This window comes from Anastrepha obliqua, chromosome 4 (genome assembly GCF_027943255.1).
Source record: "Anastrepha obliqua isolate idAnaObli1 chromosome 4, idAnaObli1_1.0, whole genome shotgun sequence".
Classification (NCBI taxonomy): Eukaryota; Metazoa; Arthropoda; class Insecta; order Diptera; family Tephritidae; genus Anastrepha; species Anastrepha obliqua.
Window position 1 is genome coordinate 106505 of NC_072895.1, and position 19266 is coordinate 125770.

The following is a 19266-nucleotide window of genomic DNA, read 5'->3' on the forward strand; positions in this document are numbered from 1 at the left end:
CTTTATAATTAAATTCGTATTTTAAAATGTCACGATCTAAACTGTGGTTACATTCAATTGATCACTTAAAGAGGATTCAGGTGCCAAGGAACTTAGCGCTAAATCACTCCATTTCTGCTCCTATTTCAAACAAAAATTAACAAAATCAATCAAACATTTTGGGAGATTTATTATTTCATTTAAAGAGTTGATATTAACCCACCTGTTCGCTGAGTGTTAAATGTGAGTCACCGCCATCCGCCTCTGGGTCTGGCAATTTGTCAGCTGGAACAAGTATCTGATCGAAGGGTAAAATCTCCTCGCGCCACTTATTATCAACAATATCCAATAATCGACCTTCGGCTAGTGGCTGAAATAAGAACTCACTGGCAATATATCAAAGTTTTAAAATAAGCGAGACTGATCGCTGGCGAGATGGTCGCTCCTGTAATGAAGTTATCCAATAACAATACCAATAGTAGTGTAGCTAGGGCATTAAAAATGAAACAAAATAATACCTCAGTTGCTGGCGGCCGCCGTGGCCGAATGGGTTGGTGCGTGACTACCATTCGGAATTAAGAGAGAGCTCGGCCATTCCCATGGCAGCCGGTTCTACGTTACCGGAATGACTCGGGTTTTTACTCCCGACCAAGGGCTGCCGCCCCAGTACACTAGCCCTGTCTAGTGCACCGTATTTTACCCTAAACCTTTCGTCACAGGAGCAACTCATTGCAGCCAGTTTGCTCCAAATACTTCTCTTCCGGGCTGGCGTCGAACCCAACCCCGGACCTGAAGTATTTTACTGCTGCATTTGCCACAAACGGCTCCACCCGAACTCCACCTCGGTTAGGTGTAACCAGTGCAACGGGTGGTGCCATCTTAAGACCTGTTCAGGCCTTAAGACCCACAGGGAGTGGTCCACAAGGTATGTGGCCACGTGTTGCTCCCGCCCACAGGCGGTCACCGCCTCTACGGCGACACTGCCCTCAGTGCCGGCACACCATACTGCAGCCACTAACAACACCTTAACGGCCAGGAGCCCCCAAGAGCAACACGACTCCCTTTCCAACCCACAACCCTCCTGCTCCTACCCCAGTGCGGGGACAAACCAGCAGCTCTTGGTCCCCCGCACAGTCTGCTCGGTGTGCCAGACCGTAGTACCTCGGAACCTGACAACTGTCCAATGCAGTTCTTGCAGTGGCTGGTGTCACTTTCGGAGGTGCTCCGGCCTGCACACCACCCGTGAGTGGACGCGCGACTACGTTGCCCCCTGCTGCAGAGCTCTGCACCCGCAACCGCCCCCCGTGGCGCGGCCTCCCGACAACATCAGGCCACTCCCCATTTTGCGGAACGCACAGCAGGTCCAACGCAGACAACATCACGCATCCCTCACCCCCCGAATTACGACGACCCTCCCGCGAAGCTTCAAGCTTTTGCAACTGAACTGCAACGGACTAACGAGCAAGATTGACGAAATAGTCGACTTCATGAATCGGTTCGGAATTAAGATAGCTGCGGTCCAAGAGACAAAACTGCACGCTAGCTCCCCCCTGATTACCAGGGACGGCTATAACGTGCACCGAAAGGACCGCGAGCGAGACAACGGTGGTGGCCTAGCGTTCATAGTACACCATTCAGTGCAGTATCGTCTTATTGATGAAGGCATCGACCGCAGGGACAGCACCTTAGAATGTCAAGGTATAGCTGTCCGGTCAGGCGATGCCGAGCTCGAAATTTATAATATTTATATACCCCCTGTCACCTGCTGCCCGGCAGGATATCTCCCCGATATTGGTGCGCTCATCAGGGGAGAAAACCGATTGGTAGTAGGTGACTTTAACGCGCATCACGATCTTTGGCATTCAAGCCTGCCAAATGATCGTAGGGGACAGTTATTGGCAGAGCAGATAGACGATTCGACGTTCAGCACTGTAAACGACGACGCCCCCACTAGGGTAGTGGGCAATTGTAGCAGCTCGCCTGACATAACAATTGCTAGCGCTGGTCTGATAAATAGCATAACCTGGCGACCTATGCTATCGCTTGCATCAGACCACTTGCCCATTATCATCTCGATCGAGAGACCCGCCGATTTTGTTTCCGCGGATCACCGGTCATATATCAACTTTAACAAAGCTGATTGGACCAGATTCGCGGAATTTACCGAGAACATCTTCGCAGCCCTACCCACTCCCACCGATGTGCGCGCAGGCGAACGCGCATTCCGCAAGGCGATTACAGCCGCCGCGGCTCGCTTCATACCTGCTGGACGGATCCGGGAATTACGTCCCAATTTCCCAGCCGAAGCAGCCGTTATGGCAAACGAGCGTGACCGTCTACGCCAGGCCGATCCCGGAGATCCTCGCATAAAGGATCTCAATTTGGAGATCCGGCAACTGGTCACTCAACATAAGCGGACCAAATGGGTAGAGCATCTGAAGTCCTGTAACTTCACCTCTGGTGTGAGCAAGCTCTGGTCCACCGTAAGGTCCCTGTCGAACCCGACGAAGCACAACGACAAGGTGGATATCACCTTCAACGGTCGTACTTCGTCGGACCCGAAGAGATGCGCGAGCTACTTTAGCCGGCAATTTATATTGCATCCTCCGGTCGACAGATCCAAGCGTTGTGCCACCAGACGGCTGCACAAACTGCCCTACAACAGTGCACCGCTTGCTTTCACCAGCGACGAGGTTCAGGGGGCCATCAAAAACATGAAACCATCAAAAGCCATTGGCCCCGACGGACTAAACATGCTGATGCTGAAAAAGCTGGGTCCATTGGGAGTAGAATATCTCACAAAGGTCTTCAACCTGTCTATGGCCACTCTCATCATTCCTGATAAGTGGAAATTAGGGAGAGTGGTCCCACTGCTGAAGCCTGGGAAACCCGCCAACCAAGGGGAGTCTTATCGTCCGATAACTCTCCTTTCCCCAGTAGTGAAGACACTTGAGGCCCTTCTACTCCCACTCCTCACTCAACACCTGACTCCAGCCCCACACCAGCATGGTTTCCGTAGAGTGCACAGTACCACCACGGCACTCACCGTCATAAACACCCAGGTAAACCGCGGCCTCAACCAAAACCGCCCCTGCGAGAGGACTGTCCTAGTAGCGTTGGACCTACAAAAGGCTTTCGACACAGTCAGCCACGCCACGCTACTAGATGACATTTTACAGTCGACACTCCCGCCAGGGCTGAAGAGGTGGACCGCGAACTACCTGAGTGGTCGTCACTCGTCGGTAGTATTTCGAGACCAAACCTCAAAACAAAGAAAAATAAAGCAAGGAGTACCGCAGGGTGGTGTCCTTTCACCCTTGCTTTTTAATTTCTATATTTCGAAACTCCCCCAGCCACCAGAGGGAGTCTCACTGGTCTCATATGCCGACGACTGCACGATAATGGCGTCGGGCAATGACATTGATGGCCTATGCTCAAAAGTAAACGACTACCTCGCCAGCCTTTCTCGCTTCTTCACTGCGAGAAACTTAAAACTTTCTCCCACTAAATCCACGGCGACCCTATTTACCACCTGGACAAAGGAGGTCAAGCTGCCACTTCAGGTTCACGTCGATGATACCCCAATTCCGACGATAAACAACCCCAGAATTTTGGGAGTCACCTTTGACAGCTTGCTCTCCTTCTCGGCGCACACAACCGCTATTGCAACGAAAGTACAGAATCGCAACAAGGTCCTCAAGTCGCTTGCCGGCAGCACTTGGGGCAAAGACAAAGAAATGTTGCTGTCGACTTTCAAAGCAATAGGCCGACCGGTTCTGAACTATGCCGCGCCTGTCTGGTCGCCTGGAACCAGTGATACGCAGTGGACGAAGCTTCAGACCTGCCAGAATACTGCCATCAGGACCGCGACAGGATGTCTCCTGATGTCCCCTATTTACCACCTACACGACGAGGCGCACATGCTCCCGGTTAAGGAGCATAACAAAATGCTCGGCAAGCAGTTTCTGCTTGGGTGTCACCGTAGGCCTCACCCATGCAGACACCTGCTCGAGCCTGAGCCACCTCCCAGGCACATCAGGAGACACTTCCTCAACTACGTGGACGAGATCCAGGACAAAACGGACAGACCTCTCCAGGATCAGACAGTATACAGACAGGCTATTAACGACATTCATCGGGAGACACTTACCACCTTCCTAAGCTCCCGACCCCCGAATGCCGTTATCGGAGTCCAACCACCACCTATCGCAGACGAAGAGCTCCAGCTTCCTCGAGAGTCCCGCGTAATCTTGGCACAACTACGTTCTGGATATTGTAGCAGGTTAAACTCCTACCTATCCAGAATCGACCCCGACATACTAAACATATGTCCTGCATGTGAAGGTACCCCGCACGACACTAACCACCTCTTCACATGCCCCATCAAACCCACTCATCTAACACCTCTCTCCCTCTGGACCCAACCCGTCGAAACTGCCAGTTTCCTGGGCCTACCGTTAGATGAGCTAGACGAAGACGACCGGTAATTTACACTACACTGACAGGGCGAAGATACTGCTACAACAACAACAAGAGAGCTCGGCCAAACTCCCAAAAAGGGTGTACGCGCCAATTATATATATATATATATGTATGTTGGTAATAATATCTGGACCCAACCTGTCGAAACAGCATGTTTCCTGGGCCTACCTTTATATGAGCTAGTCGAAGACGACCGGTGATTTACACTACACTGACAGGGTTTAATATTGCTGCTACAACAACAGCAATACCAGATGTAATCGCTTTGAATACGTCACCGTGGATCTTGTGGGGCCATTACCCGAAACGAAAAGCTTTACATACCCACATCGACAGGGTAACCCGCTGGCCTAGGGCGTTTCCTATTTCGAACATTTCTGGCGAAATGATTGCGAACAATTTGTAATCGGGGTGAATTTTTCGCTTTGGCGTACCTAAGCGCATTACAGTAAACCAAGGTCGTCAATTCGAATCCGTTTTATTCAAAGAGCTAAATTCGTATCTCGGAGTGAAGCATCTCAGAACTACGACTTACAATCCAAAAGCTAACGGGATAATTTAACGCTGGCATCGTTCCCTGAAGGCTGCATTAAAAGCGAAGTTAACAAATTGGTATTGGATCGCTGAAATACCTCTCATTTTACTTGGGTTACGCTCAGTTGTAAAAGACGATCTCAATGCATCTTCAGCCGAGCTTTTTTGGAAAAACATTCACACTACCACAGCAGTTTTTCAAACGATTTATTTTTTTTGATAGTGTGAAATTCTGTAACTAAGTTTCTACAAACTGTTTCGTATGAAATTTGCTGTCGAATCTTTAAATATTATTTTATTGCGATTTTTTAGTCCAAATTTTCAATATTTTTGAAAATAATGATTTATCGAAGGCCAAAGGTTAATTTAACTCTTTTAAAAAATACAAAAGTTCTATCGAATCTCATTGTTGAATGACTGGGTTTTTTCGGTTTTGCTTTATTTCTTTCTCATTATCGTTCCTTTGACAGTTCTTCCCGCACATCTATTTTGCACGATATTACAAACGTTTAGAAGAACATTTATAATAATAGAATTTTAATAAAATTCGTAGTATTAATGAGTAAAAATATCTTTAAATCAAATTTTGAATTAATAAAGAGTGTTCATAAGTGAATATTGTTACTTTTCTGTGTTTCAGTTAAGTAAAATAAGCGTCTGTAATAGAGTATTTTTCAAGCTTATGTAAAAATTAAACATTTTTAACGTTAAATGTTGCTATTAATTCTTAATGGTAATTTATAAAAAGTACTATAAATCAAAAGGTGATATAATGATTACATTTGTGTGTTATAATTTTTAAATTCGAATCACGCACTTAGACATTATAAGCAAATATATCGTGGTAGCAATGGAAAGCCAACCATAATAAATAAATACTAAATAGTTCATATCTAATAATCTAACATAGTTACATTTGCAACAAATTCAAGTAATTGCCCCTTTAATAGTAGAAAAGTGTAAAATTTTATATGTATAGGTGTATAAGCTTAAATCCGCTGTTTTTTAGTAAAAAAAAAAAACATTTTTTTTATAGAAAGCAAAAAAATAATTTATTCAAAGTATTTGCCCTCGCTAGCCATACATTTTTCCCATCTCTCGGGCAATTTGTGTATACCACGCCAAAAGAATTCTTCATCTTTCGAGGCGAATCACTCGTCAAGCCATTTCTGGACGTCTTCGTACGAATCGAAGTGCTGTTCGGCGAGCGCGTGACCCATCGATGAAAACAGATGATAGTCCGAAGGGGCCAGGTCTGGTGAATAAGCGGGATGAGGTAGCACCTCCCAATTGATTGTCTCCAAGTAGTTTTGGACCATTCTTGACGTGTGCGATGGGGCGTTGTCGTGGAGGAAAATCAGCTTCTCATGTCTTTGTTCATAACGAGGCCTTTTTTCACGCAAAGCACGGCGCAATTTGATGAGTTGTTGGTGGTAGCGATGAGAATTAACAGTTTCATCAGGTTTCAACAGCTCATAGTAAACGACACCCTGCTGATCCCACCAAACGCACAGCATCGCCTTGCGTCCAAAGCGATTAGGTCTTGATGAAGAAGTTGATGGTTGGCCGGGATCGACCCATGATTTTTTTCGTTTAGGATTCTCAAAGTATATCCACTTTTCATCGCTAGTCACCACAAGATGCAGGAACGACTTTCTTTTATGCCTAGCCAGCAAGATTTCGCATGTGTTTTGGCGTCGCTCCATCTGTCTATCGTTCAATTCATGGGGTACCCATTTTCCGACTTTTTGGACCTTTCCCATGGCACGTAAACGCATGGAAATGGCTGGTTGAGTGACACCTAACTGCTCGGCAAGCATTTTTTGCGATTGGGTATCGTCCTCATCCAAAAGAGCCTGCAATTCATGGTCCTCAACTTTTCTGGGCCGATTTTCACGCTTCTTGTCACTCAAGTCAAAATGGCCGTCTTTGAACCGACGAAACCAGTCTCTGCAAGTTGTTTCCGATAATGCACTGTCACCATAGGCCTCCACAAGCATTCGATGCGATTCGGCAGCCGATTTCTTCAAATTAAAGCAAAAAAGTAGAGCTTCCCGCATATGCTCTTTTTTTGGCACAAAATTAGACATGATTACGCAAGGAAAAAGGTGTGTTGCTGTATGAAATCACTGATGATGTGCAGTGATTGATGTAAACAGGTGTCGAACCCATGCAAAAAAAATATGGCATTTCTATGGTAACTTGATATGCTCACTAACGCCATCTACGAGCAATCAGCGGATTTAAGCTTATACACTGGTACCTTTTTAAAAAAGTCCCAGAGGCACGCACCTTCAATAAGGCAATGTCAAATCTTTCAAAACTGGTCAAATACACGACAAGAGTATATATTATTTTAACCATGAGTATATGTATATAAATGTTCCAAAAAAACTTAAATTTTAGTAGGACCTTGCCACAGTTGGTTTTGTGGCGAAATAATCTAGGTGAACTAAGCTGGCGGAACGGGTGAGGATAACTTTTTTTCCTGAAGCTATATCCAACACCTTACAGATGACGTACGAGCAAAATTAATATGTGACTGTATATATTTACGTATGTGAAAACTTGCCAACACGGGTTTCTATTTCTAATAAATTATTATTTAGACCGATAATGTTGTAATAGCACAAGCAGTGCTGTAAAAATAGCAAATAACTAAAAACCATAATGTAAACTCACCTGACTATCCATCACTTTTTCCAATGATATGCGGGACTATCAGTTTCCTGATCAGAGTTCCCTTTATGCTAAATGGGATCGAATTCGAGATTGATAGCCTCTATGTAAAATAGAAAAATCTTAACTGACTTATAAGCTTTAAAATACTTATTCAATTTTATACAATTAATTCGTTTAGAACAATCGCTCTTGCTAACTTTTTAATAATTTGTTGGTCGTCATCCCACTAATCAGTCTTATCAGCTGATTAGTTCAATGAGGGATGCCGTATTATTCAAACATTGTCAGTCAGTGTAATATATACACAGTACAAGGCGAAATGCGTACTGAAGATGGCGTCTTCCCAAAACAGGTACTTTATTTTTCGCGATTTTGATAAGCCTGACATCAGGTCCTTTACCAATACAAAACAAGCAAAATGAGGAGAAATTACATGTTTGTGCACATTCAGTGAATGTCTTGGTAATATTGTGATTTGTGATTTTTAAACTAAACAAATTATTGAAAACCAAGTGCCGCGTGTTAAATTGTGTAAGTACAAATTAAGATAAAGCCTCCAAATCAGTTTTTTGCGTTTTTATTCGGAAGACGACGGGACAAGAAAGTGTGTGTGTGCGTAAACTGTATTGTATTTAATTGTTTACTCTTCCACTTCACAAACATGTAATTCCCCTTATTTTTGTTCGTTTATTTATGAGCTTTTACGACACAGCGAGTTCGGAAGCCGCAACCTTGTATTCTGTCATCCTTGCGTGAAAAAAGTTTAGAATATGTGGTCAATATCAGACCGCTAATCGGATCTTAGCGGGGTCATGGCAATGATTTGTTTACGAAAAAACTAAGATTGTGTTGGGGATATAAGAAAAAAATCAACATAACTCTACTTTATGTTGCTTCGTTGCCGTCTGCATAGATAATAACGTCTGAGCAACGTCTGAGCAACGACTGATTGGACAAGTGTGTAAATACGTGTGAAATAAGCGGACAGCGTGCTACTGCCGAGTACCCGGTGTCGTGAAGTTACTCCCCCAATTTCGTTTTTCACCATAGCTGAATGCCAAGCCTGGTAATCTATCAGCCTTGATATATTCGTGCTTAACTCCCAAGCCGTGCAAAACCCATACAAAATTTCTCTCCCGAAATCTGAGATTATAAAATAATCCCAGATTATTACCATACTTTTTTACATACAACCCTGGTGGAAAAGGTGTACGTCGATAAGCCAGCAACAATTCAAGAGCTAAAGGATGAGATAATTCGGCACATTAACGGCATATAACTTCAAGTATGCCTCAGCGTCATCGAAAATTTGGACCATCGGATGGAGGTGTGCCGCCGAGGCCGCGGCGGCCATTTGGCCGATATTTTGTTCCATACGTAATTGAGCCATACCAATATTATTATAATAAAGAGAAATGGCAATAATTTCCAAAAAAATTTGTATTTTATTCAAAATCAACACCGGCCCTTGAAACTTTAGAACAAACATATTTTCATTGATGCCAAATAACAGTCAATTGTTCGTTTAATAACAATTGTCAAATTTGACAGAATGTGATGGCAATATTTTACGTGAGGGCTTTGTCATGTTACGTTATCGTTATTTTGAAAATCTCATGTAAACCAGTACGTTATGCTCCCGCTTTTGATTGTTTGGAAGTATTGTTTGATTTATACATTGAAGAGGAAAGAAGAGATTCTACATGAATCCTATTTACCAAAGGAGCAAATGCACAGTTGGGAAAAGAAAAAAATTATTTAAGGTGTTGCAAATGTGAAACCAATTAGTTGTCAATCATACAAAATGACAACGCATTGCTTACAGATGTTGGCAATATTAGATTTAAAATATTACATGACAGGAACTACAAACTTCATGCTGTCACTGTCTCGATTGGCAATTTCTTAGAAATTGAACATCGAAAAGCATCAAAAATTTAGTGTCGAGACGTTAGTTAGTCACTTTTACTACAGTAGGTTCTGTTTTTATGCGGCTTTTTTTTATGCGGTTTTGAAATAGTGCGGTTTTTTTTTAAATTACAAAATGCATGTCGACCTATGGGGAATTGTACATATAAACAAGATTCTAAACCAGCTAAGCAAAAACTCATCACAGATTGCATCAGAAATGCTAACCCTACAAGTATGGAAGATATATAAAGATATAATTTTCAAAGATACAATATTTTGTTTATGCGATTTTATTTAATTATTTCAGATTCATGCGGTCTATGGAACGTATCTATAGTAATAATATGGGACTAGTGCCCTTTTTTATGCGATTATTTCAGATTTATGCGGTTTTAGCATTTGAAACGTATCTATAGTTTTACTATAGAACTAGTAGCTTTTTTTATGCTGTTTTTTCTTTATGCTGTTTCTTGCGGAACGTATCTACCGCATAAAAACAGAACCTACTGTATTTGACAGCATCAGCTACTAAAAAAAGAAACAAACCTATTGGTTTCTGCTTCTATTATTACCGCTGCTTTCTGAGTGCATTCCAATAAATGTTCGATTGATATTCAACTTTAAAATAAATACTAATAATTAGTCAGTTTTTAAAAGGTAAGTGGCATATAAACAATTTAAGTTTTTCATTTGATAGCTATCACAAAATGACAATTGCGTAACATCACATATCAAGTATTCTTTCGCACATTTATATCGATTTCCGGGCTTTAAACAATTATGACTGATGTAACGCAAAGGCTTTAAGTGAAATCTTTTATAAGTTTAGGTATGATGAAATATATATCCATAAAACAGCCACTTTCATGCCTTTGTGTTTTTGTGATTCTCAGCGCTGAATTGGCGGTGTCGGGCAACCACTGCAACCACAATTAAAGACAGTATTACACAAATTGTGGTTTTGAAACAAATTGTATCGGAATGTTATCTCACGTCTTACGGACGCGTCCAGTGGCCCAAGTTGTAAAACATGCAGGTCTTAATTTTGGGGCAGGCACGAATGCACTTAGTTTTGGAAGCACTATTCGCGCTAAGCCTGACTGGATGCCACGACGTACTAAAGTAATGGTTGCACCATATATTATTCAGCAGCACGAGCACAAATTTAATGAGGGGAAACAGTATCATGGATTTGAATGTATACGAGTGGAATGTGTGCCAGAATTTGGTATCATGTCATATACGTTTAGGCACATTGGAAGCGGTACGGAACTGTGGTACTTAGATCGCAAGGATTCAAATAATGTGTTCTCAGTAAATTTTCGCACAACTCCTTTTGATTCGACTGGATTGCCACATATTCTGGAACACAGTGTATTATGCGGGTCGAAAAAATATCCCGTACGAGATCCGTTTTTCAAAATGCTGAATCGATCCGTGGCCACTTTTATGAATGCTATGACCGGTCCAGACTACACAATGTACCCCTTCTCTACTATGAACGAAACAGATTTCAGGAACTTACAAAAAATTTATTTGGATGCAGTATTCAGGTGAGGTTACTGTGTTTGCCGTTTCAATGCTTTGATAAACTGCTTCATCTAATTTTGTAGACCGAATTTGGAATACATGGATTTTCTGCAAGAGGGTTGGCGATTGGAGCACTCGAATGTGCATGATAAATCTTCAGAGTACGTATTAAAAGGAGTCGTTTATAATGAGATGAAAGGCGCATTCTCTGAGAATGGTTCATTATTCTCCCAAAACTTGCTTAACAATTTGTTACCGTACCACACGTATGGATTTGTATCCGGCGGCAATCCACTCGAGATACCAAAACTAACACATAAAAATTTGGTGGATTTTCACACAAAATATTATCATCCAAGCAATGCTCGTATGTACACTTACGGAAATTTCGATCTACAAAAGACACTAGACTATGTAAACAGTGAATACCTGAGCCAATACAATGCCATAGATAACTCCTATAGCCGCATACCAAGCCAGCCACGTTGGGATAAACCGCGTAATGTTCATATTTCTAGCCGTTTTGATAACATGGGAGCACCATTCGAAAAACAAAATCAAATTGCCATTGCTTTACTAATGTCAGATGTAACAGATACACAAGAAACATTCGTGCTGCACGTGCTGTCAGAATTGCTAGTACGTGGACCTAACTCATCTTTCTATAAGAGTCTCATCGAACCTAACTTCTCTGGTGGCTACAATCAGGCGACGGGTTATGATCCTCAAATAAAAGACACGTTCTTCTGCGTCGGCTTGCAAGATTTGCGTGTAGAGGATTTTGCACGTGTTCAAGAACTTTTTGATGTAACTATAAAAGGGGTTATTGCCGATGGATTTGAACCTAGTCACGTGGAAAGCGTGCTGCACAATATTGAGTTACTACTTAAACATCAGAGTCCACAATTTGGCATGGGTCTGCTATTTAACTCCACACCATTGTGGAATCACGAAGGCGATGTAGTATCCAGTTTACGGGTATCCAGTATGGTTGCTAATTTCCGCAAGAATCTAGCGAAAGATCAGAAATATTTGCAACGTAAGGTGGAACAGTATTTTGCAAACAATTCACATCGCCTCACATTAACTATGTCGCCTGACGATCATTACGAAGACAACTTTAAAACCGCTGAACTAGATTTATTGAAGCAGAAAATTATGGCTCTCGATGATACAAAACGCAAAGAAGTCTATGAAAATGGTATAAAACTGGAAAAAGCACAAAAGGTCACACCAAATTTGGAACTTTTACCTTGTTTGAATTTGGCGGATGTGCAAGAAATGCCTAAAATGCCTTCTATTGAAGTTCTTCGTATACGTAATGTGCCGACACAGGTTTGTCACGTTCATACAAACGATATTTCGTACTTAAAATTGCATTTTAATGGAGACAACTTAAATGACGAAGAAGTTATGTTGTTGCCACTTTTTTGTAATGTCATTAACGATATGGGTACGAGCAACTATAGCTTCAGAGAATTCGACAAGCTTGTGTTGTCGAAGACTGCTGGTATTGATTTTAAACTGCATTTCGCGGAGAATATTTACGATAGCAAATCGTACTTATTGGGAGTTTATATGACTACACATGCGCTAGATAATAATGTGGGCGACATGTTTGAGTTTACTACTGAATTACTCACAAAATTTAAACTAGAGGACACTGAGCGTCTGAGTATGCTAATTGATAATTACGTATCCAATATCTCAGTGGGCATTGCGAGCTCAGGCCACTTGTACGCCATGCAAAGTTGCGCTGGCTTGGTAACAAATGCTGCGAAACTAAAGTCGCACCTTGCAGGAGTAGAGCATATTGAATTCATGAAGAATTATGTAAGACAAAACAAGACTGAAGATATCAGAGAAAAGCTGAAGATGTTGGGCCAGAAATTATTTTTGAAAAATGTTATGCGCTGTGCCCTGAATACTTCCGAAGAGTTCTACCCCTCACTGACAAAACACTACGAACTATTTCTTGGAAATATGCCAGTCGATTCAATATCAAAGAAATGTGACGAGCACAGCATCAGTATGCTCGAACCAAGTCAACAGCACTTTGTCATGAACATCCCAGTTAATTATTGCGCCAAGGCATTCTTTGCCGTACCATACACACATCGTGATCATCCAACCCTGCGTGTGCTAGCTAAATTAATTTCCGCCAAATATCTGTTACCAGTAGTACGCGAACAGAATGGTGCCTATGGAGCGGGAGCCAAGATTGGATCGGACGGAATATTTAGTTTTTTCAGCTACCGTGATCCAAATTCAACTAAAACACTACAGGCATTCAACAATACATACCAGTGGCTGCAGGAACACAACACGGAAATAACTGAGCAAGCTTTGTTTGAAGCCAAATTGGGTGTATTGCAGCAATTGGATGCACCTATTGCACCTGGAAATGTTGGCATTGACTTTTTCCTTTACGGCGTTTCTCAGGAAATGTTCTCTAAGTATCGTGCACGAATGCTCTCCACGTCGTTAGATGAATTGAAATCAGTGGTTGAACGTTACTTTAAGAATGAGCCTGCACATTTTGGTTATTGTCTGCTTGGACCTGAAAACAAGGAGTTGGAAGCGGAGACGAATATGAAATGGAAAGTCATTTCCTAAATGGATATTAGACAATTGGTTGACAAAACATAGCGTTTATACGCATAGCGTAAACGCAGGTTACCTTATAAAAATTTTAAACATACATTCGTATATATGTAAACGCACAGGTCACCAACATTTTTTTAGTAGTACTTGTCTGTCTAAAAAGGGCTTTTAATTTTTGTTACCTCTTTTCTTGGTGCGATAATGTTGTATTTTTGAATGTGAAATTCATGACTAATGAGTATCCTGTTTGCAATACTATACTTAGCGACTATGAGACGAATTAAATTTATTCCTTGATTATTTTATTTATTAAATAAATTACTACGACAACTGTTATGTCGCAATACTATTAATTAACTCCTAAAGAAAGGAAATTCTGTAAGAATATATTAATTTCACAAACTGTTGATATTTAAGGTAATTTATGGCTTGTTAACAAATAGAAATGGAGTTCTTTAAAATATCTTCACGAGGAAGTTGAATAATAATAAAAATTCGGAAATCATCATTTATGAGTTTTGGTGAACATTTTTTAATTGTCGCATCGCGGAACTGCACCTTTTCAAGTTCATAATGAGAAAATGCAAACTAAAAAAGAAAGTATAAAATTATATCGGGAATATATGTATTGTATAAGCTGATATTGATAAATGTAATAGTGAATAGAGAATGTGCAAATTGAAAATGAGAAAAAATCATTTCAAAATAATAATGTATAATATCAAATTGAGAGACTCGGGCAGGTTCTTTAACTCACTTCCGATTGAATTTCATTGAAATTTCCTGGTAATAGAATTACAGAAAATGCCCGAATAAGTTTTTTCTTTCATTTAAAAAATAAAGTAAAAACTAAGCAAAGGATTCCTGGCTCCCCAAACCATGATGCTTCCGCCGCCGTGTTTAATCGTATTTTTTGTGAACCTATGATTAAGCGCTTGATTTTTTGGACAACGTACTATAGTGTTCCCATCTGGTCCCATCCTATTTATTTTGGTTTCGTCGGTCCAAAGTACGTTTTTCCAAAACTGAATAGATTTGTCTTTGTGGGCCTTTGCAAAGGCAAGTCGGTGTTTGATATGTCTTTTTGAGAAGAGTTTTTTTTTTTTTTCTTCTTATGCTGCCAAACAGCTAGGCTTCGTTAAGTCGCCTTCCTACAAGCTTTCTGGACACCTGTTGACCAGATTCTTGGTTTATTTCAAGCATTTTTTGTCGTGCCGCTCTTGCGTGTTATAGCGCTATCCACTTAACATCAGTTTTTCGCGGCTTTGGTTTTCTTTCCGTTTTTTTTGCATTAGAGCATTATAAACCATTTTCCGAGAGCACATTATCATTTCAGCTATTTCTGCATAGCTTTTTCAGTTTGGACTCATACAGTATATAAGAGCTCTTTTCTCCGGCGTGCAATGTTTTCCACGTCCCATTTTTAGTAATTGCTTTAAAAATATACTAAAAATCGCTGAAACAATATTAAAGTTTTACTCTCAGCTGCACATGTTAAAATGTGCTATTTTTGTGTCCACTTCAAAACAGCAATAATCATAAATAAAATAGAACGGTAAATTTCTCGCATAAATGTAAGCTTAATAACGGTAATAAATGTAAACAAACAAATTTATTTGATCAAAGCAGAGTTCGTACTAAAAACTTATATATATACATATATATAATTGGCGCGTACACCCTTTTTGGGTGTTTGGCCGAGCACCTCCTCCTATTTGTGGTGTGCGTCTTGATGTTGTTTCACAATTGGAGGGACCTACAGTTTCAAGCTGACTCTGAACGGCAGATATTTTTATGAGGAGCTTTTTCATGGCAGAAATACACTCGGAGGTTTGCCATTGCCTGCCGAGGGAGGTACTAAAAACTTAACATATAAGGTTCAAATTTGGCTATTTATCTGTCCATGGCTGTATATGTACAGTGGCTCACAGCTCATACAGTTTCAGTTTATGAATTTAAATTATTGCACATTGAAAAAACAGCTTATTTCATGCAAACACTTGTTTATGTTGTGGCGGCGGCTAGTCGCTTGGTTAACGGTATTTTGAATTTCTAGTTTATGTAACTAGCGCACAGTTATTGTTCTATGCAATTTTTAGTATGTTTGTGATCGCCAAGTAGACAATATAAAAATATATAAAAAATTGGTCGTCTTACTACGATTGAACAGCGAGAATTGGCCATCAAGCATTTTCAAAGCGGAGAGGCGCAGCGAAAAATTGCGGAAATAGTTTGTTTGAGTAGTGCTACAGTACAAAGTATCATTGAACGCTTCGTTCATGAAAATCGGGTGCAAAATAAAAGCCGATGTGCCTAAAATAAAATTTTTGACGAACGTGATGAGCGTTTAATTGTTCGAAAAATAAAAGAAAACCCAATGCTATCAGCTCCAAAACTGCTAAACGAAGTTCAGCAGGAAGTGGGCAAATCATGTTGCGTCGAAACAGTGCGACGGGTACTACATGAAAAGGACTTTAATGGTCGAGTAGCACGAAAGAAGCCATTCATAAATAAAAAAAAAAACAATTGAGCCGAGTTGCCTTCGCCAGAGAGCTCGAAATTAGAGATTTTGATTTCTGGAAAACGGTAATATTTTTTGACGAGCCCAAATTCAACCTATTCGGCTCAGATGGAATGCCTTACGTCTGGCGCAAACCTAATACAGAGCTCCACAAAAGCAACATAAAACCGACTGTAAAACATGGTGGTGGCAGTGTAATGGTATGGGCATGTACTTATGTCAGCAGGCGGAGTAGGAAATTTAATATTTTAAAAGATAGTATACTCCAAGTTAGGAAGTTAGGTTTGGCAGCCGCATCGCACATAGAGACAACGATGCCGCTTAGACCACTCCAAAGTGGTGCGAAACTTGGAATACCTCAAGATTTCCATTTCTACCAGGACAATGACCCTAAACATAAGGCGGCAATCGGCGGACATGGCTCATATGGAACTGTCTACATTTAATGCAACCACTAGCTCAATCCCTTGACATGACGATATCGAGAATTTATGGTCATTACTGGAAACAAAAATGTGCACACATCACATAAGCAATAGAGATCAGATAAAACCCGTAATTTTGGAGGAGTGGAACAAAATCGGACGGGAAGTACTGAAAAAGCTAGTGGAGTCAATGCCAGAAAGGTTAAGAGCTGTTAATAAAGCCAAAGGATACCACACAAAGAACTGAATCATTTTTAAATCATTCGTTTAACTTAAATTTAAGAAAAAATGAATACTTTTTTGAACTGTTCTGTGTTTTTGTTTTTAATATTTTTTATTTAAAGCTTAAAAAAATATATGAAGTACCTTTTTTATACTGCAATTGCGTATAAATTATTTGATATTTAAATTTTATCAAAAAAAGTTTTAGCGTTTAAAATACAGCATTCGAAGTTTTAGTAGTTCGCCTGCATGAAATAAGCTGTGAGCCACTGTATATAATTGGCGTTTTGGTGCTTGACCGAGCTCCTCCTCCTATTTGAAGACCTACAGTTTTAAGCCGAATTCGAACGGCTTTTTCATGGCAGAAATACAGTAGGAGGTTTGCCATTGCCTACCGAGGGGCGACCGCTATTAGAAAACACGTTTTCTTCATTTTGGTGTTTCACCGACATTCGTTCTCTGAAATTCCGAATAGTAGTCATTGCCAACCATTCGGCCACGGCGGCCTCTGTTTATACACATATATACATGTACTTAATAACCAAGGCGAGTTGAGTACTATAGTTAGCATCTTCCCAAAACATTTACTTTGTTTTTCGCGATTTTGACTTTCGCGACTTTTTTGATGTGAATTTGTGCCCTATTTTACCTTTCAAGGTTGAGATTGTAAAACTAAGTCGAAATTAATTTTTGTTTGTTCAGACACGTAATAAATAAATACATTTAGAAAATACCGTTTTCTATTTTTTTATTATTTCATTAGAAGAAAAGTTATAGTCCTGAGAACTTTGATTTTTCGAGTGTACCAATACTTTTTTGACTCACTGTACGTTCATATATGCATTAATTTCCAATAAATCCACAAAATTAATCTATCCGTTCCAATATGGCAGATTACCTGCAAAGTGAAAGGTTTTTCTTATTAGAAATTATTTTGGTGGAATACATATTTCGGGTTTTTTGGTTTGTTTTGTAATTATTAACGATATGAAGAAAAGACAAGAAGAAGGAATAGTTAATTTAATTGCTCAATTGCCTGCTAATAATAAACAGTTGGAGGAAATCCGTAAACGACGTTTACTGAGGTTGCAAAAAATTATGGCAGCAATACGCATACGAAATCCGATATTACATACATTTTACAATAAGCATGTGTTTTTTCTGTAACATGAATGCATAAGTAATAATATCTCACAAAAATGGTATTAAAGTTATGTATACAAACTTCATTTCTCTGCCGGCGTCTATTTCATTTAGTTTTTATTTTGATGTTTCTCCTTACATTCGTAATAATAATTATCGATAACACAGGGTTGTATGTCAAAAGATATGGTTTTATCTAGGATTATTTTATAATCTCAGAATTTGGGGGGGAAATTTTGTATGGGTAATATCGCTTTTTAATTACGGATTGGGAGTTAAGCACGAAAAAGTAGATCATCTACTTAAATGTGAACGTATTATTACTCTTCCATTTCACATACAAGTAATTTCCCTTCCTTTGTTTGTATATTCAAAAGCGAGGTATTGTAATCTATCATTCTTGGTAACGATCAACCTTGGGTTAAAGGTCTGGTCTTGGTAACACCTGTCAAATGGGCGTGCAGAATTCTGCTGCCGAGTTCCTGGTGACGTGGTGGCCGAAGTTACTCTCACAATTTTTCTTCGGCTGACCAAACCTGGTAATATATTATCCTTGAATCTGCACGGTTGATCCCAGAATGATGTTAGAGAGGTAATAAAAGAAATATCCAAAATTATTGCGAATTAAATGTCCTTCAAAAATCAGAGCCACGCTTTAGCAGGTCATTTCCTGAATAGATTACTATTATTTAAATATTTAGCTAACTAACCAAAACGACTTCATAATGTAAATACTGCTACGAAATTGTTACGTTTTTCTCCAATAAGTCGTCTTTCTATAATTCCTCACAAACTATTTGCAACACAATGTGCTTGCTTTATTGACTTTAATTAACGCTCGCACGCTCAACTTAAGACGTTTAAGTATATTTTAAGTGGGAGTTTACGCAGAAGAAAGATGCGCTTATCTTAATATTGAACTCAATTATAACAACAGACGCATAGCTGTGCTTACTAATGGCTAGGTTCTTCAGATTTTAGTGCTAAATCTCCTCATAATAATAACAATCGTCTTTCGTTTAGTATGATAACATAAAATGTCTTTTGAAACTTATTTTTCAGTGATTTTTAACAACAAAACTACCTTTTGTGGTAAAATTCCCCAGTTAAAAAAAACCTTTGATTGATTAGTTCAGTTATGATACTTTCCTCAAAACATGTCATCACTTTTTTACTAACAAGAGTTGGCTGTTTTGATGAACTTTGACTAGGGGCCTATGTATTTAAAAGAAG

The 19266-nt window shown here is 40.1% G+C and overlaps 2 protein-coding genes across 3 annotated transcripts; one reads left to right on the top strand and one right to left on the bottom strand.

The window, feature by feature from the left end:
* Positions 1-12: 12 nt before the first annotated feature.
* Positions 13-7911, bottom strand: LOC129243477 (anaphase-promoting complex subunit 13). The gene is made up of 3 exons (XM_054880521.1): positions 7678-7911; positions 203-349; positions 13-120 (listed from the first exon to the last, which is right to left on the bottom strand). Exons 1-3 carry the CDS (start codon positions 7687-7689, stop codon positions 37-39), a joined length of 243 nt encoding a protein of 80 aa, XP_054736496.1. The 5' UTR covers positions 7690-7911; the 3' UTR covers positions 13-36.
* Positions 7912-10103: 2192 nt separating this feature from the next.
* Positions 10104-14230, top strand: LOC129243782 (presequence protease, mitochondrial). 2 transcript variants are annotated; one of them, XM_054881080.1, is made up of 3 exons: positions 10104-10245; positions 10482-11141; positions 11202-14230. In XM_054881080.1, the coding sequence occupies exons 2-3, from the start codon at positions 10570-10572 to the stop codon at positions 13732-13734; spliced, it is 3105 nt and encodes a 1034-aa protein (XP_054737055.1). In that variant the 5' UTR covers positions 10104-10245; positions 10482-10569; the 3' UTR covers positions 13735-14230. The 2 variants fall into 2 exon arrangements, with proteins under 2 accessions (XP_054737055.1, XP_054737056.1); XM_054881081.1 differs by lacking the exon at positions 10104-10245 and adding an exon at positions 10389-10417.
* Positions 14231-19266: the final 5036 nt, after the last annotated feature.